General features: G+C 45.2%; 1 protein-coding gene across 4 annotated transcripts in view; it reads right to left on the bottom strand.

The window, feature by feature from the left end:
- Window positions 1-583: 583 nt before the first annotated feature.
- Window positions 584-25,149, bottom strand: part of LOC137563687 (protein Wnt-2-like) — a 118,730-nt gene continuing 94,164 nt past the window's right edge. For all 4 annotated transcript variants that reach the window (XM_068276442.1, XM_068276440.1, XM_068276441.1 and 1 more), the window contains exon 5: window positions 584-961. In XM_068276442.1, the coding sequence (XP_068132543.1) occupies window positions 732-961 (230 nt within the window). In that variant the 3' untranslated portion in view covers window positions 584-731. The remainder of the gene's footprint in view (window positions 962-25,149) is intronic.

Here is a 25,149-nt window from a genome sequence, read left to right as displayed (position 1 = left end):
CTGCCCCGAACCACAGGGGACCATTGGAGCAGACATTACACTGTCCACTCCCGCTGGCTACACCTGGTCCTGCGACAGGAACCTGCTCTGCTACCAGAGTTTTATGGCTGCTATTCCTTATCAGTGAGGGTTATGCTATAGTCTGACTAGAGAGTAACTCACTAGGTGCATACCTGAATGTTTAACTCTCAGGCAGAACAAAGGGAACACAGCCTAGTTATTTGTATGCTTGGCTCTGTACATATGTGACATGATGAGATAAACATGTATGTCAGTTCAGGCACTTTTTAAGCTAGTTATACAACAAGCCTGAAAGAAATTACAGGAACATGCCACAAGTACTGTATTAATCAAAAAGTAACATTTTACCTGCACCCTGAACATATTCACAAGATGTTTCAAGTACAATTAATTAAAATGGAAAAACAAACAACTGAGCAGTAGTAAAAGCTGATGGCACTTCTGGCAGCACACGCTGGAATAATGCCCATGCGTAGGTAACTCTGCCCCCCCCCCCCCCCCGCTAAACACCACCATAAAGACAAGATCTAGTATATACTTGTGTTTACTGGAAATTACACATCTTCAATAGATTGGCAGCACAAATATATATCTCAAGGACTTCATTTACAATATAAGTTATTATAATTTAATAATGTATAATAAAGGTGGTCATTTTCACAATGTATTTCTTCAGGACAGGAGCAGTAGTGAATTAGATATCAGCAGTTCTATATATTCTCCCCCCAGCCGGCATCCTTGGCAGCTTTACATGTATGCACATCCACAGTCTCCAGGCAGTCTTTACAGCGTACAGCGCAGCACCAGTGAAACTTACATTCACACTTTACCATCTTAGTGACCCGAGCAGTATCATATCCCCTTCCACAGCACATGACTTCACAACTGTCCATGCCACGGGATGACTGGTTGCACATTCTTCCTGCTGTTCCAAAGGAGCCTAAATCACAAAGTACAGTTACTGTTAGATTGTTGCGATTTTCTACTGTTAGCAAGTATAGTTAAAGATCTTTTAAAGGACATCTGATTTGAGAGTGATATGGAGGCTGCAGTTATATTTAAACAATGCAAATTGCATTGCCTGGCTTTCCTGCTGATCCTCTGCCTCTAATGCCTGGTACACACCATGCAGTTTCCAGATTGACAGGTCAAACCAATTTCCAACAGATCTGATCTCATTATTTTTCGGACCTATTTCGGATTACCTCTGTACAAAATTGATCAGAAATCAGATCGGACCTGTTGGAAATGATCGATTCCACCTGTCAATATGATGGGAAATTGAATGGTGTGTACCAGGCATAATACTTTGTAGCCATAGACCCTAAAAAGAATGCAAATCAGATGTTTGATCTAATCTGAATGGATTTGTTTCAGGTGTGTGATTCAGACACTTCTGCAGCCAAAGAGATCATCAAGAACAACAACCGTTCTTATAATAATAAGGAAATATGGCCACCTCCTTATCCCTCTCACTTCAGGTGTCCTTTGAGACAACCTAATATTTTATACAATAGAAAAGAAGAAAAATCTCACAACGCACCAGATTAGCAGAGTAAATGTAAGACTCATTTTTATTGGTATCAAAAAAGCAACATAATATTAGATCAGTAGGTATAAAACCACGAATATCACAATCACATACATAGGGGGACAAAGATAATCCAGCAAAGGGATAAAAAAGCACCCTATAATAAGGGTGGGGTGGTTGCAAAAAATGATATACATGCGGTATTGGGCTAGCAGTAATAAATATATGGTATAATAATGTAATATAATATGTGGGCGGAACTTATACCTCAGCGCTGAAGTAAAAAGTCGCTAATAAATATGCAGAAATAACCTGTGTAAAAAAAAAAAAAATATATATATATATATATATATATATATATATATATGCTATAGGTACAATCAAAATACAGTCAAGATGAGCTTACAAAATATACATGTCCCAGTAATGGTGAAGTCAACAGGATCTAAGTGTAGCCAAGCTAGGCTCAAATGTAACCAATCAAGTTGAAAACCATGTTCGCTGGACCTGCCAGCTATAAAGGGAAGTAGTGGAAGGAGCGATACAGGAGCGTGAGGCCGCAACCACCCGACGGAGGGTCTAACACGTGTCGCCAGCTAACTGCCGGCTTCCTCAGAGACCACTTCCCCCCTGTGTCGCTCACTACTTCCCTTTATAGCTGGCAGGTCCAGCAAACATGGTTTTCAACTTGATTGGTTACATTTGAGCCTAGCTTGGCTACTGTTTTGGTGACTTCACTGTTATTTTTGCATTACTAGGACATGTATATTTTGTAAGCACATCTTGTCTGTATTTTGAATGTACTTATAGCATATTGATATATATATATATATATATATATATATATATATATACAATTTTTTTTTTTACACATACCATATATTTATTACTGCTAGCCCAATACCGCATGTATATCATTTTTTGCAACCACCCCACCCTTATTATAGGGTGCTTTTTTATCCCTTTGCTGGATTATCTTTGTCCCCCTATGTATGTGATTGTGATATTCGTGGTTTTATACCTACTGATCTAATATTATGTTGCTTTTTTGATACTAATAAAAATGAGTCTTACATTTACTCTGCTAATCTGGTGCATTTTGAGATCCTTTTCTTCTTTTCTATTGTATTTGCCATTTGCTCTAGATACGCACATTTTACCCTTAATTATTATTATTTGCATAAGTTTGCGGTGCTCTCTGGACTTGCCTTTCTCAACCTAATATTTTATAATCTGAAGGTGCATGTATTGATCTCCCACTAGATTTCTGCATCTTCATAGGACACACTCTTCCCTATCCCTGGTATGCCAGTGATCGAGTTTTCTCTATGCACAATCAAAAGGGGTACTCATTGAACATTCCTGGTCCTCACCAAAAGCCCCAGCTGCCCAGAACGGGAGTATGGTTTGATTCACATGGCAGAATTTGAGTGGCAGTGAGGTGCGGCATGGTTTTTTGGACCCAAACTATAGAGTTCAGACTGGGGAATGCCCACAGGTGAACACTCACCACCCACGTGATTGGACTTTAAAAAGAAACCTTAGTGCGGACTGCCATTTCCCATTATTGTTGCTAAAATTATTTTGGCCTTTTGCAATCTCATCTGTGCCACACTAATATAGGGCTGCACAAATCCCAAGTGCAAATTAGCCAAGGCTCTTTAAAGGACACCCGAGGTAAAAAAAAAACTAATGAAATAAACATTTATCTTCCGTCTCCTAAAAAAAAGACAAGGTATTCCACAGTTTTATTTTATATTTAAAGAGAACCCGAGGTGGGATTTACTTATGCTAGTGGGGCACAGAGGCTGGTTGTGCACACTAACACCAGCCTCTGTTGCCCCATGGTGTGCCTCCAAGACCCCCCTGCGCGCCGCTATACCCCCCGCAGTGCTGGCGACACGCAGCGCGTCGCCAGCACAATATTTACCTCTCGCTTGTCTGTTAGCGCCGCTCCCCCGCCTCCTCCGTATCGGCGCTACCCACCCACGTCCCTTCCCTCCCGCTGATTGGAGGGAAGTGACGCGGGCGGGTAGCGCCGATATAGAGGAGGTGGGGGAGCGGCGCTAACAGACAGGCGAGAGGTAAACATTGTGCTGGCGACACGCTGCGTGTTGCCAGCACTGCAGGGGGTATAGCGGTGCGCAGGGGGGTCTTGGAGGCACACCATGGGGCAACAGAGGCTGGTGTTAGTGTGCACAACCAGCCTCTGTGCCCCACTAGCATAAGTAAATCCCACCTCGGGTTCTCTTTAAAGCTATTTTTCAGGTTTTTACTGTTGTATTGTTTTTTCTCAATGACACATTCATTGAAGTATGCCAGAGCTAAAATCTATGAACTAATTACCCTTTTTATCTCGTTCCTGCTCTCAGAAGCCATTTTCTGCTAGGAAAGTGTTTTACACTTATAATTTCTTACCAGTGAGGGTCACACTGTAGTCTGACTCAGTCCTGACTCAGACGGGAACTGCCACTTACATACCTGATTAACTCTATCAGACAGAGAAAGGAAAAAAAAAAAGGAACACATAACAGTTATTTGTGTGCTAGGCACTGTACATACACATGTCTATCTCATGTCACGTCGGGTATCCTTTAAAAACAACAGTCAGTTTCCTAAATTCCATATTAACCAGTAGAGTGGTCTCGAACCTCTGATTTTAGGTTCGCGAACCTCGAACGCGAACATGCTGAAAAAGTTTGCATGCGAACTTTCGAACCGCCATAGACTTCAATGTGCAGGCGAACTTTCAAAACTACAAACATTAATTGTGGCCACTAAAGTGATGGAAAAGAGGTTTCAAGGGGTCGAACACCTGTAGGGGGGCATAGCGGAGTGGGATACACACCAAAAGTCATGGGGAAAAATCTGGATTTTACGCACAGTGGGGTTTAAGGGCAGAAATCCCATTTTATTGCTAAATTGGAGGCCTAAAGTGCTTTAAAACATCTTGCATGTGTATACATCAATCAGGTAGTGTAATTAGTGTACTGCTTCACACTGACTAAACTCACTGTGTAACACACCGCAAACAGCTGTTTGTGTAGTGACGGCCATGCTGGACTGGTGCACACCATGGCGAGAGTGCAGGCGATGGTGGTTTTCAAGCTCATACGGTCGGGCTGAGGTAACTGAGGTGCAGTGAACATGAAGAGGTATGCACGGTCGGACTGGTATTACAAATTTGCAGCTGTCCCACACAGGTGCAGTGAACAGTTATGCAGTGACTGGTACTATATAACACTGCTTTTTGGCACGCAGGTGCAGTGAACAAGAACAGGTATGCACGGGCGGACTGGTATTATAAATGTGCAGTGAAAAGGTAGGCACTGAATGTGCTTGGGCCTTGCACAGTATAGCAATTAGCAAGGGCCAGCTGCAACACACAGGGCTGTATAATTCAGTGTCAGTGGCACACAAAAAAAAAAGTTCACAAGAACAATTAGTTTTGAAAAGAGCTCTTTTTGTGGTGCTTTTCAACAAATATCAGCTAGGAGCAAGCTACAAGAGCCTAACTAAGCTTTCCCTGATCCCTGCAGTAACGCTCTCCCTTCTCTCACTACTGCAGCAACACCGAGTGAGATAATGGCCTACGCAGCTGCCTTATATAAGGGGGGGGGGAGGTCCAGGAGGAAGTGCAGCCTGATTTGCTGTCATGTGTCTGCTGACTGTGATGTAGAGGGTCAAAGTTTAGCCCAATGATGTAGTACAGGGGCGAGTCAAACTTGCCATAAAGTTTGCGTTTCGACGCGAACCACATATGTTCGCGGCCGAACGTTCGGGACAACTCTATTAACCAGCTCCATATGTGGCATATTAAAGTCTATATTCTATTTGCAGCCTCTGCCAGGGCATAGATATCCAATATCCTGAGTCCATGCGCTCCTGCTACAGTCAACAGCCAAATTCATTGGCTCCTGACGCTGTGATCACAATAAGCCAATTACAGTAATCACAAAGGAAAAATAGAGCATTGTACCATGTCACCCATCAGTAAAAGCAATAAAAAAATACATTTAAAAGAAGGCTCTTGCACTGTACCTAGCCCCCCTTCCCCCCAGGGGATTCTTACCTCAGAGGGGGAAGTCTCTGGATCCTGAGGCTTCCCCATCCTCCTAAGCCTCAGGAATCAGCGCTGGCTCCCCCAAAACCATGGCCATTGATGATGTCGGCTGTGGAGCAGGAGCACCTGCAACATGTACCTACTAGGATCCAGCGCAGGCGCAGTAGCAGCTTTCCAAATGGGCTCAGGTGGAAATAGCCGAGCCCATTCGAGTCTGCTCTACTGCACAGGGGCGAGGAGTCTGTGCAGTTGAGCAGACCTGAACCGGCTTGGCTATTTCCGCCTGAGCCCGTTCGGAAAGCTGCTACTGCGCTGGATTGTGGTAGGTAAATATTTATATTTTACGTGTTTGGAGGCTGCCAACGCTGGATCCCAGAGGGTGAGGAGGATTATAAGTATGTGGGGGGGGGAGGAGTTAGGCCTGGGACTTTTCTAAGCGCTAGTTTAGATTTGTAAAGCTCTTGCTAATTGTAAGGCTATTGGTATTTAAAAAAAAAAATCACATTCCTCAAGTGGGATCACACCAATAGCATTACATTAGTAAGAGGTTTTCAAATCACAAGCGCTTGCAAAAGCACTACTAGTGGGTCCAGGCCTAAAGGTGCGTACACACGCACCACGGCCGCCAACGACGGGTCCGTCAGACCCTCCCACTGGGCGGACTTTCAGGCGACAGTAACGCATGTGTACGCACTGTCGGCGGACTGATCAGGCTGTTTCTGAACGATCGGCCAACAGTGCGTACACACGCACTACTGTCGCCTGAAAGTCCACCCAGCGGGAGGGTCTGATGGACCCGTCGTTGGCGGCCGTAGTGCGTGTGTACGCACCTTTAGTTACAGATCATTTTTAAGGGGCCAGTTCCTGCCATCCAATCAATTGATTAAAATGCCCCCCCTCTATACTAATGGCTTTCTCTCCCACAGGTATTGGCAATGGTAAATTGTCCTTCAGGACAAATGCTGCGATTTGCCTCTTTCTGATGTAAACTAAATTAAGAGGGGCCATTATAGTCAAGCACACCTCATGGTCAGTAATCTGTCAGTACTCGTATAGTATATTCTACTAGTGGCCATCTCCGTCACCCTTTTGTACTGGGCATCTTTTTTACATGTATGCACAACATACTGTACACAGATTTCATCTCAAAATCTACCAGACATCTGTGGAGCCGCCTCCACCTGTTGGCCCTCAGGACTCCCCATGTAATGTGTTCACCCCAAGCCTGTGGTGAGTGCTGTAGCGGAACTCACGCTTACCTTTCCGCTCCTCCAGTATCTATCCCTCCATTGCCCCTGGGATATGGGACTGGTGGTATGTGTGTGACCATGTACAGGTCTCACAGGCGCTTGGCAGCGATGGAGAGGAGCACACAACTGTTACCCCGGGGGAATGCATTTCGTGAGGTGAGGGGGACCAGCCCTGGGGGTACATCGGTCATCCATTGGACCACCCAACCGTTTCCTTTTAAGCGAGATATTTCCAGCATGCTGGATCAAATCAATTTCAGCCGGACAACAATGGAAATTAAAATTAGGAGGCCATGTTGCGGTATCGACCGCTGGCAGATTCAAGCTTGGGTAATGTATGAACACCTGTAGACTACTTACATACTTTAAAAATTGTCACAATAAAACTATTCTTGGCGAATGTGTTTTTGGGGGTAGTTTTCTTCTTGGCGAACATTTTGAGGGGTAGATTAGGAAGGAGTGCTGTACAGCCCCACTGCTCAGCTACCAGCTGTGTTCTGCTGTATGGGGATGGGAGGATGGGTGAGTGGCATCCCACCACTGAAACAATACTATGGCAGTCAGGTGACAGCAAGCCATCATGCTGTAATGCCGCAGGGGACACCAATAACATCAGAGGACACCTGAACACATATTTCACTTGAACTTATCACAAAAATATTTGGGGGTGATGAAAATCTACACTTCACAGGTCGTTCAATCATTACACGTCGGTGAGTATGCTCCATTAATATCAAACAGAGAAAACCTACAAAATGCTGAAAGACCTTCCCCTACGCTTGATGACATCAGAAAGCAAACTGGTACATTTGATCAACATATGTATCCATATCAATCAGACAAAACGGACCAGAATGAGCTGAATCCAAAGCTGCCAGAAGCTGTACTGACACTCTTTTTACCATTTTGGAATCTGTTCACTCATTGACAGTGGCGGCGCCAGGGGGGTGCTTGGGGGTGCTCAAGCACTCCCTAATTTTGTCCAAGCACCCCCAAAGCACCCCCTGGCATGAACTGACTTCAGGCGTCTAAGAGACGCCGAGTCAGTTCACAGCGGCAGCCCGAAGCAGCAGGCAGGGCTACGGTAAGATGGTCGCCCGAAGCCCTCCTCTGCAGACTAGGAGTCTGCAGGGCTTCGGGCGGCCATTTTCCCGTAGCCCTGCTCGCCGGGTAATGCAGGCTGCAGGAAGGAAGAGGATCGTGGGAGCTGAGCTGCGCGCCACAAGGAGGTCGGGAGAGGAGGAGGTCGGAACAGGAGGTCTGAGTAGGTGAGTAAATGGGTTTTTCTTTTCTTTTTCAGGTGGTGCTGCTGATTGTGGTCAGAACTGCTGAGCATTGTGCATATTGGGGTCAGATCTGCTGAGCATTGTACATATTGGGGTCATATCTGATAAGGATTGTGCATATTGGGGTCATATCTGATAACGGTTGTGCATATTGGGGTCATATCTGATAACGGTTGTGCATATTGGGGTCATATCTGATAACGGTTGTGCATATTGGGGTCATATCTGATAACGGTTGTGCATATTGGGGTCATATCTGATAACGGTTGTGCATATTGCGATCATATCTGATAACGGTTGTGCATATTGCGATCATATCTGATAACGGTTGTGCATATTGGGGTCATATCTGATAACGATTGTGCATATTGGGGTCATATCTGATAACAATTGTGCATATTGGGGTCATATCTGATAAGGATTGTGCATATTGGGGTCATATCTGATAACGATTGTGCATATTGGGGTCATATCTGATAACGATTGTGCATATTGGGGTCATATCTGATAACGATTGTGCATATTGGGGTCATATCTGATAACGATTGTGCATATTGGGGTCATATCGGATAACGATTGTGCATATTGGGGTCATATCGGATAACGATTGTGCATATTGGGGTCATATCGGATAACGATTGTGCATATTGGGGTCATTGAACGTGTTTTTTGTTCAAATCTGCTCACATTACGTGTATTTCCTTGAGAAAACCTGCACAATTATGTGAATTTTCTGGGGAAAGGGTCACCAAAACTTGGGCCCTCTGTGTTTGCGTTGCACTTTTAAAGGGAACCCGAGGTGAGAATAATATTGAGGCTGCCATATTTATCTCCTTTTAAGTGATACCAGCTGCCTGGCTGCCGTGTTGGTCCTCTGCCTCTAATTCTTTCAACCATAGACCCTGAACAAGCAAGCAGCAGAACAGGGGTTTCTGACAATATTGTCAGAACTGACAAGATTAGCCATTTTTAATTGATGTCACAATAAAGAGCTTTATACTTTTGGAAGTGCCAGCCTCCATCGTGTTTGCTGACAAGATTAGCTGCATGCTTGTTTCTGGTGTAATTCAGTTCACTACTGCAGCCAATAGATCAGCAGGGCTGCCAGGCAACTAGAATTGTTTAAAAGGAAATAAATATGGCAGTCACCATATCACTCTCACCCTGGGTTCACTTTAAATTACAGTTAGCCCTGCCCTCATCCGGTCATGACCACGCCCATTGCTTCGCGTGCCGCAGGTTGTAGCCACACCCATTTTTTGCCGCGGTCGTCAGCTCCCCCGGAAATTGGTCCAGCACCTGCATAGCACCCCATAAAAAAAATTCCTGGAGCCACCACTGCTCATTGAGGAGAATGGACTGCCTAGAAAATCAGCTGCACAGGTTAGAAGCTTGTCAATCATTTCCCCCATCTGGACTAATCCACTGCCTGGTAGCATATATGGACACCCCCGTATCAGTCTCTGTAAGGAACTTGCAATCTTTCAAGAAAAGCCCCTCTAAGTATTTACAGGCAGCAGAATACATAAGAACTAAAATCTAGCTTCACTGTTTCATAACATACCAGAAATAAGAAATGTCAATATTATACCCCAGTCATCAGCTAGATTTCAAGCATCATCCTCCAGTGTGGGTGGGTATGAATCAGACTGGTGGTTTGGGGAAATGCAATTTATGGACATACAAGCATCGTTTCATACTAATAGTGGCACATAATCCAAACCACAAACCTCTGCTACAGCTAGTAGAGACCACAATCCGCTAACATAAAATGTATTCAGATACTGCTGTGCTCACCATTACAAGCAATTATAATAATCGGAGTATTCAAAGTCTTTCTAGCTGTGTCATGAGAGCTGTAAAATTGTGGATGTTCGTTCTGCATTTAAAATCAAATTATCAACACAATTTACAATATAAAGACACCATGCTGAAGGTGTATATGTTAAGAGATCATAACTTGTTACATAATGATATTCTGCCATCAAACTCTGGTTAAAAGAGGAACTCCAGTGAAAATAATGTAATAAAAAAATGCTTCATTTTTACAATAATTATGTATAAACGATTTAGTCAGTGTTTGCCTATTGTAAAATCTTTTAAATCCCTGATTTACATTCTGACATTTATTACATGGTGACATTTTTACTGTTGGCAAGTGATGTAGCTGCTGCATGCTTTTTTGGCAGTTGAAAACAGCTGTAAACAGCTATTTCCCACAATGCAACAAGGTTCACAGACAGGAAACTGCCAGGAGTACCACGGTCCTCAGAGTTTCTTGTGGGAGGGGTTTCACCACAATATCAGTCATACAGCACCCCCTGATGGTCTGTTTGTGAAAAGGAATAGCTTTCTCAGGTAAAAGGGGGTATCAGCTACTGATTGGGATAAAGTTCAATTCTTGGTCGGAGTTTCTCTTTAACTGAATTAGGGCACAATTTGTGCTCAATGCAGTTCTGCAAGTGAAACCTCATTGCGTATACAGGGTCTGATAAAACTCTACAACTGGGTAAAACAATGCATGCATTTGCCAGTTCACATTTGGATGTAGACTGACATACATTATACAATAGAACACCGCAAGTTTATCTATATCATTTGAAAATTAGGCGCAGCTAGAATAGTATTCAGTTTTCTGTTCTGAGTGCATTCTATAAATGAGAATGTGGTAATTCTTAACACTGTAAATTACAGAGTGGTGGTGTAACGATCGGTGAAGCACAGAGAGGATCTGATTACCAGTGATCTGCAGAATCACTGGGAATACAGATGTATACCGGATTATAAGTGATCTGCAGTATCACCGATAATCCGATATACCAGCTAACCTCTGTTCACCTGAGTAGAGTGTTTGGTGTAACAGTAACACTTAGGGCTGGTGCACACCGAGCGGCTTTTTGGGCGTTTTCAGATCCGCTTGCGGCTGCGGATCTGCTTGGTCAATGTATCTCAATGGGGTGGTGCACACCAGAGCGGCAGGCGTTTTGCAGAAACGAAAAATGCCTGGGTGAGGCATTTTTTGGATTTCGGATGCGTTTCTGCCTCAATGTTAAGTATAGGAAAAACGCAAACCGCTCTGAAAAACGGCACTTCAGAGCGGTTTTGCAGGCGTTTTTGTTACAGAAGCTGTTCAGTAACAGCTTTACTGTAACAATATATGAAATCTACTATACTGAAAACCGCAGCAGCAATCCGCAAAATGCTAGCAAAACGCCTCATAAAAATAAAAAAAAGCGTTTAAAAATCTGCTAGCATTTTGCGGATCTGCTAGCGGGTTTTGGTGTGCACCAGCCCTTAGAGGTCTAGGCCTCAGTGCAGTAAAGAGTACTGCACGGATTCCTTCCGAAGACCTGAACCCTCCAAGGCGGGAGGAGTCAGGCTGACAGTAGGAAGGATTGTCTGAAAGTGACACTCTGGAGGAAGTGTCACTAACAGGACGGGGAACCGCCTCCAATAGTGAGGTCGGTTCTCGAGGTCGGACAAGCCAAGTCGTTAACACACGGACAGATAAGGTACAAATACAGAAGGTGGAGGCGGAGTCTAAAGTACACGCAGGGTTCGGTAACAGGGTATCAGAAATATCGAGGTACAAGATCAGGAGGCAGAAACAGAGTCTAAGGACGAGCCGGGGTTCGGCAACAGAGTATCAGAAATATCAAGGTACAAGATCAGAGTTCAGGAGGATAGTCAGGCAGGCAAAAAGTCATAACAGATAATCACAATCAAACTAGTACTTTAGCTATCAACAGAATCTAGCTAAGTGTAGGATTACAGCTCCAGCTGGTCCCGGCACACTTAAGGATCTGACTACAGGACTGAGTGCTCCCACGTATGTGTTCGCAACGCCAGACACCAGGGAAATGACCAGCTAGCAGTATATATACACAAACATCTTCCAGCACCTCCCTAAGTGCTGGACCAATGAGGAGTGGAGCCAGAGTCAGCTGACCAGCCTGGTCAGCTGACTTACTTCTGACTGCTATATTTTCCCTGCCTGAGTGCGCGCGCGTGCGTCACTCTAAACCTGGAGGGACTATGTGTCCCAGCCACACCAGCACCGCTCTGCGGTGCCTCTGCACGGGGGACCTGCGCGCTAACCGCCGCGTCCAACGCGGCGGTTTTTTCCCGCTCTGCCATGCCTTGCACGGGGACAGCCGTCTCAGACTGAGTGGAGGCATCTGCCTCCCCGTGCCCTGCCGTGCTGTGCGCGGAAAGAGCCGCCTCCGCCCGACTCATGGCGGCGGCTCTTCCGCGCATCTCCCCCCCCCCCCCCCCGAGGAGTGGACTCCGGACAGCTCCTTCAAGGCTTTTCTGGATGTAAGGCATGAAACTCCCTCTTTAACTCATCAGCATGCATGCGAGTCCCTGGTACCCATTGTCTCTCCTCAATGCCGTACCCTTTCCAATGCACTAAATATTGTACCGAGTTCTGTACAATGCGTGAGTCTAATATTTTCTCCACCTCGTACTCAGGTTGGTCCTCCACCGTCACAGGAGGAGTAGGACCCACATGAACCGCAGGTTTAAGTAGGGACACGTGAAACGACCTTACGCCCCGCATGCTGGCAGGAAGATCAATGGCGTAAGTGACGTTGTTGATCCTTTTAGTCACGGAAAATGGACCCACAAACCTGGGACCCAGTTTGGCAGATGGCTGCTTCAAGGTCAAGTGGCGTGTGGACACCCAGACTAAATCCCCTGGCTGGAACTTCCATTCCACGGACCGTCTCTTGTCCGCTTGACCCTTCTGAATCTGGAACGCCTTCTGCAAGTTTCCCTTAACAATTCCCCAATTTTCCCTGAGTGACCTCTGCCAATCCTCTAGTGCTGGAAATGGAGAAGAGACAACTGGAAAAGGGGAGAATTTGGGTGACTTCCCTGTCACAATCTGGAATGGAGAGAAACCCGAAGAAGCGCTCTTCAAATTATTTTGTGCGAATTCTGCGAAGGCCAGACATTTTACCCAGTCACTCTGTGCCTCCGCAACGTAACATCTTAGGAATTGCTCCAACGACTGATTAATCCGTTCAGTCTGCCCATTTGTCTGTGGGTGGTAGCCTTACGAGAAAGACAGTTTCATGCCCATTTGGTGGCAAAATGCCCTCCAGAATCCGGACACGAATTGGACTCCCCTTTCTGACACAATGTTTTCCGGAATGCCATGCAGCCGGAAAACGTGAATGATGAACAACTCTGCCAGTTCCTGAGCCGAGGGGAGTCCTTTCAGGGGCACAAAATGGGCCATTTTGCTAAAACGGTCGACCACCACCCAAATGACCGTCATTCCCCCACAAAATCCATGGACAGGTGGGTCCATGGCTCACTCGGGGTGGGCAAAGGCTGTAACCTTCCTACAGGTGCCAGCCGGGAGGGTTTACTCTTGGCACATACCGCACACTCCCTGACATACTCCTTGCAGTCTGTTGCCATAGAAGGCCACCAAGCACACCTGGCAACCAGATCCTGCGTTCTGGCAGCTCCAGGATGACCAGCATTCTTATGGGCATGAAACATCTGTAGAACCTGTAAACAAAATGGCAGTGGGATAAACATGACCCCCTCAGGTTTTCCCTCAGGAACATCTTGCTGAAAGGGACCCAAAACTTCTGTCCAATACTCCCAGGTCTCTGTGGCTGCTAACACTAGTCTCTGCGGGATGATGGACTCAGGAGCGGGGAAATGTGCTGTCTCTGGTTCGAAACATCTGGACAGGGCATCTGCCTTGATGTTTTTGCTGCCTGGAGTGTATGTGATTATAAATCTGAATCTCGTAAAAAATAAAGACCAACGGGCCTGACGGGGACTTAGTCTCTTAGCCCCTTCGATGTATTCCAAGTTCTTGTGATCAGTGTAAACTGTGATCGTGTGTTCTGCCCCTTCTAACCAATGGCGCCATTCTTCAAACGCCAATTTAATGGCCAGAAGTTCCCGGTTGCCTATATCTTAATTTTTTTCCGCGGGTGAAAACCTACGGGAAAAGTAGGTGCACGGATGTAATCTGCCCTGCAACCCTGACCGTTGAGACAGCACCGCCCCCACCCCAACCTCCGAAGCATCAACCTCCACAATAAAGGGAAAGGACGTGTCTACATGCCTCAAAATAGGCGCTGAGCAAAATAATTTCTTCAAGTGGGAAAAGGCTGCCACGGCCTCAGGGGACCAGTGGTTGGTATCTGCCCCTTTTTTCGTGAGACTGGTAAGGGGGGCAACTATCGTGGAGTACCCCCTAATGAACCTCCTATAGTAGTTCGCAAAACCCAAAAATCTCTGCAGGGCCTTCAAACCCACTGGCTGTGGCCATTCCAACACAGCTGTGACCTTGGCAGGATCCATTGACAGGCCTGAGGTGGAGATTACATACCCTAGGAACGTGACAGTGGTCACCTCGAAAATACATTTTTCCACTTTAGCATAAAGCATATTTTGTCTTAATTTGTTCAACACAAATTTAACATGGACCCTGTGCTCGGGGAGGTTGTTGGAGTAGATTAGTATATCATCAAGGTATACCAGCACGAATCTACCCAATACCTCCCTAAATACCTCATTGATTAATTCCTGGAAGACGGCTGGCGCATTGCACAACCCGAAGGGCATCACTAAGTACTCGTAATGCCCGTCGGGTGTGTTGAAGGCCGTCTTCCATTCATCGCCCTTTCTGATGCGGATCAGGTTGTATGCACCCCTCAGATCCAATTTAGAGAAGATTTTTGCGTTTGTGACCTGCGTGAATAAGTCGTCTATCAATGGTAACGGATAGCGATTTTTCACCGTGATTTTATTCAGGCCCCAGTAATCGATGCAAGGTCGAAGACCTCCATCTTTTTTCTTAACAAAAAAGAAACCGGCCCCAGCAGGCGACCGGGAGGGCCGAATAAACCCCTTGGCCAGGTTGTCACGAATGTACTCCTGCATAGCCATCTTCTCTGGTCCAGATAAGTTATACAGGTGACCCCCTAGGGGGCATACAACCAGCACTGAGATCAATGGGGCAGTCGAAAGGGCGATGAGGAGGTAACTGATCAGCAGCCTTGGGACAAAATACATCTGAAAATTCAGAATAGGACTCGGGAACACCCTCCACATGAGTCTTGGTCTGTCCTAAAGTCACCTTCCCTAGACACTGCTGGGAACAAAAGTCCGACCAACTAGTTAATTGTCCTGCAGCCCAATCAATCCGCGGTGAATGGAGCTGCAGCCAGGGCATACCTAGGACAATTGTGGAGGTAGTCATGTGTAAAACAAAAAAACTTAAAGCCTCCTTGTGCAGAACCCCAATAATGATTTCCACCTCTGGTGTCTGAGATAACGGACGGTCCCTTTGTAGCGGGGAGTCGTCCACAGCAGTAACCTGGATAGGTGGTTTTACTGGGGTGAGTGGAATGCCCAACTTCTCTGCAAATTCTGAACTCATAAAGTTAGCCGCGGAGCCCGAGTCAACAAAGGCCTCCGTGGCTTCAAATTTGTCCCCCCACGTAATCGTACAAGGAAGGAGCAAACGTTTTTCTTTTAGGGGTGTGAGTTGGGCGCCCAGGGTGTCACCCCTTACAACTCCTAGGCGGTAGCGTTTCCCGACTTATTATTGGCCGGTTTAATGGGACAGTCTCGTACCCTATGCCCCCCTTCACCACAGTACAAACATAACTGTTCAGTCATTCTCCGTCTTCTCTCCACTTGGGTCAGCTTAGAGCGACCGATCTGCATCGGTTCAGGTGGAGGCATGACTGGAGATGATGAGACCGAAGGAGATACCAGGGGTGCTGAGGGAGGTGCTACGTAAGATGTTACCCTGACACGATGACTTCCCCTAGTCTGTTTTTTATGACGTAGCCTACGGTCGATTCGAATGGCCGATGAGATGGCCTCGTCGACTGTTTTGGGCTCGGGTTGGCTTAACATTAGGTCGGAAACCTCATCCGACAGCCCAGACAGGAAATAATCCAACAAGGCATAGGTATCAAACCTGGCCGTAACTGACAACCGGTGAAATTCTGCCGCGTAATCTTCGACTGAGCCTTTGCCTTGCCGCAAAAGCTTGAGCCTCCGCTCAGAGGTCGCAGCAAGGTCTGGGTCGTCATATATTACTGCCATGGCTTTAAAGAATTCCTCTACCGAGGTCAGAGCTGTATCTGTGGGGGGCAGCTTGTATGCCCAGGACTGGGAGTCACCAGTTAATAAGGTTTTAATAAATATGACCCGTTGGGTCTCAGTTCCCGAGGATCGGGGTCTCAACTCGAAATATGATAAAACTCTACTCTTAAAATTCCGAAAGTCAGACTTGTGGCCGGAAAATTTATCAGGTACGGGCATACGTATGTCATCACTAGGAGGGGATCGCACCGAATTAACTGACGTCTGAAGGGTTCGCACCGAGCCTGATAGGGCATCAATTAAGGCTTTGTGCTGGCCCAGTGCTTGATGGATGCTATCCACCGAAGTGGCAAGCACAGTCAGAGGGTCAGCGCGTGCGTCCATCTTTCTTTTGGTCTGGCGATCGGTGAAGCACAGAGAGGATCTGATTACCGGTGATCTGCAGAATCACTGGGAATACAGATGTATACCAGATTATAAGTGATCTGCAGTATCACCGATAATCTGATATACCAGCTAACCTCTGTTCACCTGAGTAGAGTGTTTGGTGTAACAGTAACACTTAGAGGACTAGACCTCAGTGCAGTAAGGAGTACTGCACGGATTCCTTCCGAAGACCTGAACCCTCCAAGGCGGGAGGAGTCAGGCTGACAGTAGGAAGGATTGTCTGAAAGTGACACTCTGGAGGAAGTGTCACTAACAGGACGGGGAACCGCCTCCAATAGTGAGGTCGGTTCTCGAGGTCGGACAAGCCAAGTCGTTAACACACGGACAGATAAGGTACAAATACAGAAGGCGGAGGCGGAGTCTAAAGTACAGGCAGGGTTCGGTAACAGGGTATCAGAAATATCGAGGTACAAGATCAGGAGGCAGAAACAGAGTCTAAGGACGAGCCGGGATTCGGCAACAGAGTATCAGAAATATCAAGGTACAAGATCAGAGTTCAGGAGGATAGTCAGGCAGGCAAAAAGTCATAACAGATAGTCACAATCAAACTAGTACTTTAGCTATCAACAGAATCTAGCTAAGTGTAGGATTACAGCTCCAGCTGGTCCCAGCACACTTAAGGATCTGACTACAGGTCTGAGTGCTCCTACGTATGTGTTCGCAACGCCAGACACCAGGGAAATGACCAGCTAGCAGTATATATACACAAACATCTTCCAGCACCTCCCTAAGTGCTGGACCAATGAGGAGTGGAGCCAGAGTCAGCTGACCAGCCTGGTCAGCTGACTTACTTCTGACTGCTATATTTTCCCTGCCTGAATGCGCGCGCGCGCATCACTCTAAACCTGTAGGGACTATGTGTCCCAGCCACACCAGCACCGCTCTGCGGTGCCTCTGCACGGGGGACCTGCGCGCTGGACGCGGCGGTTTTTCCCCGCTCTGCCATGCCTTGCACGGGGACAGCCGCCTCAGACTGAGTGGAGGCGGCTGCCTCCCCGTGCCCTGCCGTGCTGTGCGCGGAAAGAGCCGCCTCCGCCCGACTCATGGCGGCGGCTCTTCCGCGCATCTTCACAGGTGGCTTTGAGACAGCTCATGGATACATATATGGTGAGTAGAGAATATTTTTTTTCCCCCAGTGGTATAAGGGATTTAGACATGAAGTATGGGTGTTGGAAAATCAGTGTGACCGGTTGAGGAATGATTAGGAAATTTTTATCCATCATCTCTCCAAGGTGCACAAACCAGGATAACCTCCAGCAGGGCAACAGCAGTGGGAATCGATTCCCTTTAATGAATGATTAGGGACTTGGATTAATGCCATTGTTTGTCTGCCTGGACAGATCCGAGACGTAAAACATTTCTTGTTGGGTGTTAGTTGTGCACAATAGGTAGAAGATTTGAACTGGGCGAGTCTAGATATTTGTTTCCATAGGAATGTGGTTGAAGCCTACAGTTCCACCTCAATAAGTGCAGTGATTTCTCAAGATAACTAAATTGTTTCCTAATCATCGCCTTGGAGTTTGTTTTGGCTCCTAACCTTTTCTTGTTTGACAATACTTTATATTTACAAAATATTGGGGTCTCAATTGGAGCAGGAAATTCATCATCTTTGGCAAATGTCTATCTTGGTTAAGGAGAGGGGGGGGGGTGTTTTAAGATTGCACTCGATTTCCCAGGCATATGGTGTGCATGATATCTTGATTAATTTGAAAAGCACCTTGTGATATTTTGCCAATTTTTTTTATTTTTTTCATATATGAATTCAAATGATTTTAATGTATATTTTACTATGATTAGCAACTTTAAAGCAATTAAGTTTCTTGGATCTTCCCCCTATAGGGGATGCAGCTACTGGTAAGATACTGGTTAGCTTCAGATACAATTTGAGGCCAACTGTCACGATGATACAATTTGAGGCCAACTGTCACAAATGCTTGTGCTTACTTTGCCTAGTTCCTACGCTGGCTTTCCTGTAATGGCGGCGGAGTGTAACGATTGGTTGTTTCACTTCAGCATCCGGGTCCCACACAGCTCCTTCGTCTCCATCCCACATGGCGGAGAGATGCCAGCCCGACTTCCTCCTTGGTACTGGCGGTTCCCTCTGTTGTACGTGTGCGCCCCTGCTACCCTCTTATGCAGTGGCCAAAGGCGGTACTGCACCTCACACTAATTGAGAGGCTGGCTATATAAGTCCAGCACTCTCACTCACTCATTGCTGTTTTCCCTGGTCACAGCCACAGTGTTCTGCCACTGTTCCCTCTTCCATTTCCTGGATCTCCTCCATTGGCTTTTCCCTCTACCAGGGTCTCCCTCTCCAAGTTGTCCCCTTTGGCTAACCTGCCTGCCTGTCAGTTACCTGTCTGCCTGATAGAGCTTGTCTGCTAATGAGCCTGCAGCCTACCTAGATCGCTGCACTCCCTGTCAGACTACGGTCTGCCATCCATCCATCCCTGTTCCCTGTCAGTCTCCCTGCCTCACTTCCCTGTCTGCTGCAGCTTCCCTGGGGATTCCCTCAGCCTGCCTGTTCCCTCCGGAGCTCTCCTGTTACCTGCACATTACCTTGGAAATTCCGTCAGCCTGCCAGTTCCCTCTGGGAGCTCTCCCAGTCACCTGCAGCTTCCCTGGGTTTCCTTCAGCCTGTGGGTTTCCTCCAGAACTCTCCCAGTCATCTACAGCTTCCCTAGGGTTTTCCCTGCCAGCCAATTCCCTCCAGGAACTCTCCAGTCATCCACAGTATCCCAGGGATTCCTCCAGCCTGTCAGTTCCCTCCTGGGTTCCAAGCCTGTCAGCACCCTTCTCCTTGACTACCTCTGACTGGCAGTATCTCCGGGTCTTACCCTGTCAGTCAGTACTCCTTCTGGGATCCTAGCTGTCAGCTCCTTATCCGGGATTCCCCCTGCCTGTGCATTGCCTCCTGGGAACCACACAGCCAGCTCCCTTCCTGGGTTTTTCCCTGCCAGCCAGTTCCTTCCTGGGATCTCTAAGGTTAGGCCTATCTGTCCTGCTAGCCTGTCCTTGCCCAATGGTCCACTCTGCTTGTATCCCGTTATCCCATCAGGTATCCTCTGTTCTTTCCGTCATTGGTGCGGTAGTCCTGGGGGTTGTGACTTCCGAGCACCAGGCAGCAAAGTAGTCCGCCACCCACTAGGGGTGACGGCCCATCATCCCTTGCGGGGTGCGCTGGTGAAGACCCGTGCTCATTTAGACCCCACGCCCTGGAGCTGCTCAACCCTTGATACCAGTGACGGGATCAACAGAACCCCAACGGTTCGCAAGAACCCCGACACCAACTCCCAGGTATTGAAGCAAGAGAAAGATTTTTTCATAGTTCATTTGAATTTAAAATAGAACATTGTATGCTATGCGTTAAATAAATATAAGTACTATAATTGAAAATAATACTAAACATGTTATATGCTCCATCTGTAGCTATGGCTACAGGTCTGTAAACATGGAAAAGTCCAATATGTCATGCTATTTTCTGCTTTTAGTATGGTATTACAAATAAATTGTGGCAGAGTTTGACATATAGCGTTGCATGTCTAGAATACAAATTCACCATAGCTGTAAGTGAGATCACATTTTATGCTGGTCTCACTCATACACTAACAGTTATGTAAGAAGACCCAGACACTTAATAGATTACACTGTGCAGATAGCAGCCAGGTATCATTCATCTATCATCAGAAAATACAGAACATGTGCTCCTCTCAAGTCCTATAACAACCAACACAGAGCTTAATCTTATTTCAACGCTGAGGTTATAAAATAACAATCCTCTGTCATATAAACCATGAAAAATGATTCGAGATATTTATTTTTTATAGCGAATGCAAAGTGACTTTTTAACTTTTGCTTTATTTTATGAGGTTTAGTATTAAATAAGTATTTGATAGTGGCACATGCCATAAGAGAGTGGAGGAACAGCCAGGTTTGACAGTTTTGAAATACTGGTATGGTGACTGAGGGAGAACTGCTGATACACCACTGCAATGCAAGTGAGCAGGCGTCTGTTCACCATTTTAGGCTGGGACCCCACGTATCAAAATCACACTTTTTTTTTTACTGTATTCAAAATCGCATTACAAGTGAAAAACAATGTTAGTCTATGCAAGACTGAAATTTGCATATGAGGTCTCCCACAATGCATCACTGCTGAATATACAAACTACTCCTTTGTTGTCCCTGAAAGCTACACTCCTTTGTTGTCCCTGAAAGCTACACTCATCATTGTTGACATGGAAAGTAATAAGCCAAACCAGACCACTTTCTTTTTCTGCTGTCTATAAGGGTCCAAAAGCAAAAGCCAGATCTATCAAGAAGCTATCAACAGCAACTGAATTCCTGAATATTTGCAATATTTATTGAATCCTTGAAAGCAAACATATGGAAATTGGCTGATATAAAAGGGTCTGAATTTTGTTTTTTGGGGTGGTGGAAAGGTTGGAGACCGGACATAAACCTATACTCTTTGGAGATGAGAATTTGAAGCAACAAAACAGACAATAAAAGAGGTGTATTTACTTTTGAATGGGAAGACCCAATCACATGACCTCCGAAACTTGACAGAAACACTCTACTAAAAGCTTTATAAAGGAACTAAGTATGCAGGAAAATCCAAATAAGCTGGTTCATAAACATTTACTCATTATACATATTGCATGTTTACACCCTGTAAAGATTGGATTGAAATTGAACAAAGTTGGCATTGCGTTATACACGCAATTTTACACATAGAGTACATGAAAAGTATATACTTCACTACAATTGCACACCTATTCTTTAATTAACAGTTAAAAAGAACTGTAACACTTTGCTGCCTAAGCAATCAATGCCCACATAATTCTCAACATTGTGGCACACACTGCAAAATAATACAAGACTTCATAATACCAAAACATGTGATATCTCATAATGTGTGAAGTGTACATGTGCCTGGAAGGAGTTAAGCCAAGTTTGGTACTAGGAACATCAACCAGCTACAAGCTACTATGCAGCCTGTAATATTAAAATATGCAGGTGTGCAGAACTCTTACGTAACACTAACCTTAGCCTGCTTCCCTGTTCAGCAAGTATAATCATTCACATACCTTGGTTTAATTAATACTATTTGGGTTGGATGTCCTTTAACACAGCGTTAACGTCATACAACTCCTCTGTAAGAGGAAAGTCACACTGTACCTGTGTGGAAGATATCCTTGCACATTTCTAATAGCCAAGTAGTAATTGTTGTTGGCATATTTATGTGGAGAACTGTGCTGAGCTTGATGCAATGCTGGTATCACTACCCTGTCTCCTACGTTTTCTGCAGAAGGACGTTCTGTGGTGAAGCAATCTGCTAGACATCAATTACTATAAACAGACATGGTCATAAAATGACTCATCGCTCTAAAAAGGTAAAATGATGGAAGATTTCATCTTAAAGTCTGCAAGCAACTGAAGGATACGGAGGAGTTGGCGAGACTGAAAAGATGGGAAGAGGTCTGCGTCCGTTAAATGTTCTTCATTCACATCATTACATTTGCTTTAAATTCAACACCTTATGAGTACAGCCAAATGATTTATACTGGAAAAATTGCACAAGTGTTAAGAGCCTTCAATTTGAAAAATATTACAGCAGTTTATGAGAGGTGTTTGAAAAGGTGACATTTTAGGCCTATCTAGGGATTCTACTCAGTTAATAAACCATGTGTCATTAAAATAAGGAGAATTTGAAGTTTTTAATATGTGAGAAAAGTAAAGGATATTCAAGGTTTCACTCCACGATACGTTATTACCAGCGACAACCAGTATTTGCCAGGCTAATGAGGCTTCGTTACCACAGCACAAGTTTCATCTGTCTCCTCACAAAATGAAGGAGAGGAATTTGCTTATATAATTATAGTTGACTGATAAACACATCTGCTTGTTTTATGCAGGATTACCATTCAGCCAGCGCACAGCAGTCCTAATCTAACATTGCAGAGTTCAGTATTTCACATAATCTTTTTTTTTATTCTGTATTTCTGGACCCAGTAAGATAACGGTCAGGAATTTATATGGAGGTTTATGCAAAAGTCTGGAAAAGTTTTCTAGGTGTTTGCACATTGCAAGCAGGCTGTCTGCAGTTATAAGTCAGCTTAGCCTTAGCTGTTCTCACAGCCACACCTTCATAGTGATCTCAATAGTACATTGCTGAAACTTATGTATAACAGCCCTCACTTACTCCGCCTGTAACCGCATGTGTGTAATAGCCATCAGGTTTACATGGTGAGCAGTGGTAGAGGGCAGTATAATGCTATAAAAACTGCCTTTACAGCGAATGCTGTAATTACAGCGCAGGAGATTTGGGCGCAGCCGGCTCTACCATAGGCCGTAATAAGAATTACGGCTATAGTGGCGCACACTAAGTAACTTCGGCGGCGTCCGAAGACGAAGCAGAAGTTACATTTAAAACACTGTAATTCGGTCTCCAGCAATAGCTGGAAGCTGAATTTCATCATTCTCTACTATCCACGTGGACCTAGAGGGGGAATAATATTTAACGCCGCTGGGAACTTGTACAGCAGCAGGATAAGCCATATATACCAGCTGTATCCTGTGCCCAAGTCTCCCGGAGGCCAATTCATATGTATGCCTTTACAGTGGAGTAACTAAGGCGCTATGGGCCCCAGTGCAAGTATTACATTGACGCCCCTCTGCCAAGCACTCTATACATAATAATTGATACTGCGCACCAAAACCTGCAAATGACAACCACAGAGCCAGTGGTGCAAGAAAGGGATGGAGAATAGTTTGTTAACCACTTGACGACCGCAGTGCTAACCCCCCTAACGACCAGGCTCATTTTTGTGATGCTGGGCTGCTCAGGCTTTTCAGCCTGCTGCACAGCCCAGCTATGGAGCCCAGCGATTGGACTCGCCTCCTTTTTTTGTCCCTAAGGCTCAACACACACCATACAATCTAGGTTGTTCAATCTTACCACTTTCATGTAGTATAAGAGCTTATCCAATCAATCATTCAATGTATTTTCTATCTGTTGGCCCTTATACTACATAGATTTGGTAAATCTGTACAACCAAGATTGTATGGTGTGTGATGAGCTTTAGGGGGACATGCCGCAGGAGGGGTCCAATCGCTGTGGCCGTGTTTTTTTTTTTCCCCAAGCCTCTATGAGGCTCTCTCTCCCTTCCTCCCCTTCCCTCCTCCCCTCCGTAATCTTTATGGAACAGGACGGCGATTCATCCTGTTCCATCTCTCATAGGCATCAGCCTATGAGAGGATGGCGCTCCCGGCCAATCAGAGGCCCGGTGATCGACGATCTCATACGGCGCTGCCGGGGACTGCTGTACAGTTGTAAACAAAGGGGATTTCTTTCCCCTTTCGTTTACAAACAGCCTGCTAGCCGCAGAAGGTTAATGATTACTACTATTCAAGGCATCTATAGAAGTGATTATTACCGGCACAGGACCAATAGAGAGCTGATACAGTGGTTGGGCCTTTATCAACCAGGCCTTATAAAGGGAAAAAGATAAAAAAATTCTTGCCAAGCTTTACTACAGCAAATAAACACAGAGGGAAAAAAAACAATAAAAGCATAATAGGAGTTATATATCTATATCTATCTATATATCTATATCTATCTATATATCTATCTATCTATCTATCTATCTATCTATCTATCTATCTATCTATCTATCTATCTATCTATCTATCTATCTATCTATCTATCTATCTATCTATCTATCTATCTATCTATCTATCTATCTATCTATCTATCTATCTATATATATATATATCTATCTATCTATCTATCTATCTATCTATCTATCTATCTATCTATCTATCTATCTATATATATATATATATATATATATATATATATATATATATATATATATACACAGCTTCGCCAGTTAGGCAAACATAATAACAACCAACAAATCACAACTGCTGCAAAATCCAGGAAAGCTACAGCAATCATTAGTCCCTTCTTAAAATTCCATAGAATAGGCAATATTTTCATCGCCAACAGTGCAATTTTAACATAGCCATAATCTGCACATATTTCCCTATAGCTGAGTTTGAGGGGAGGAGACCCAGCCCGCCCAAGTCCTATCACACTTCCCTAAAGTGCCGCTACTCTGATGTACAGCTCTTCAAAGAAGTAGCACCTTATTCACTGTCCTAATTCTGTCAGTGCAAGAAGGAACAGTGGCACTATACAAAATCTGGTCAATACTTTACAAGCTATATGCAACACATCCAAAAGAAATAGCTTTGAGCATTTATCACACAGAGTCAGGGAAAACACAGAGTAGACCCAATTTGGGATCACTGACTATCAGACAACCCATGTGGTCGTGCAAGAATTTAACCACTTGCTCTCAGTAAGGATTACACAGCTGTGCAAGACAACATCATGTGGACCGCATCATATTCCACAAAGCACTTAGGAACAAGATATTTAAGGTGCTGCTT

Source organism: Hyperolius riggenbachi, chromosome 3 (genome assembly GCF_040937935.1).
Source record: "Hyperolius riggenbachi isolate aHypRig1 chromosome 3, aHypRig1.pri, whole genome shotgun sequence".
Taxonomy (NCBI): Eukaryota; Metazoa; Chordata; class Amphibia; order Anura; family Hyperoliidae; genus Hyperolius; species Hyperolius riggenbachi.
Note: the sequence above shows the minus strand (reverse complement) of the source record. Positions and strands in the feature narration are given on the sequence as shown.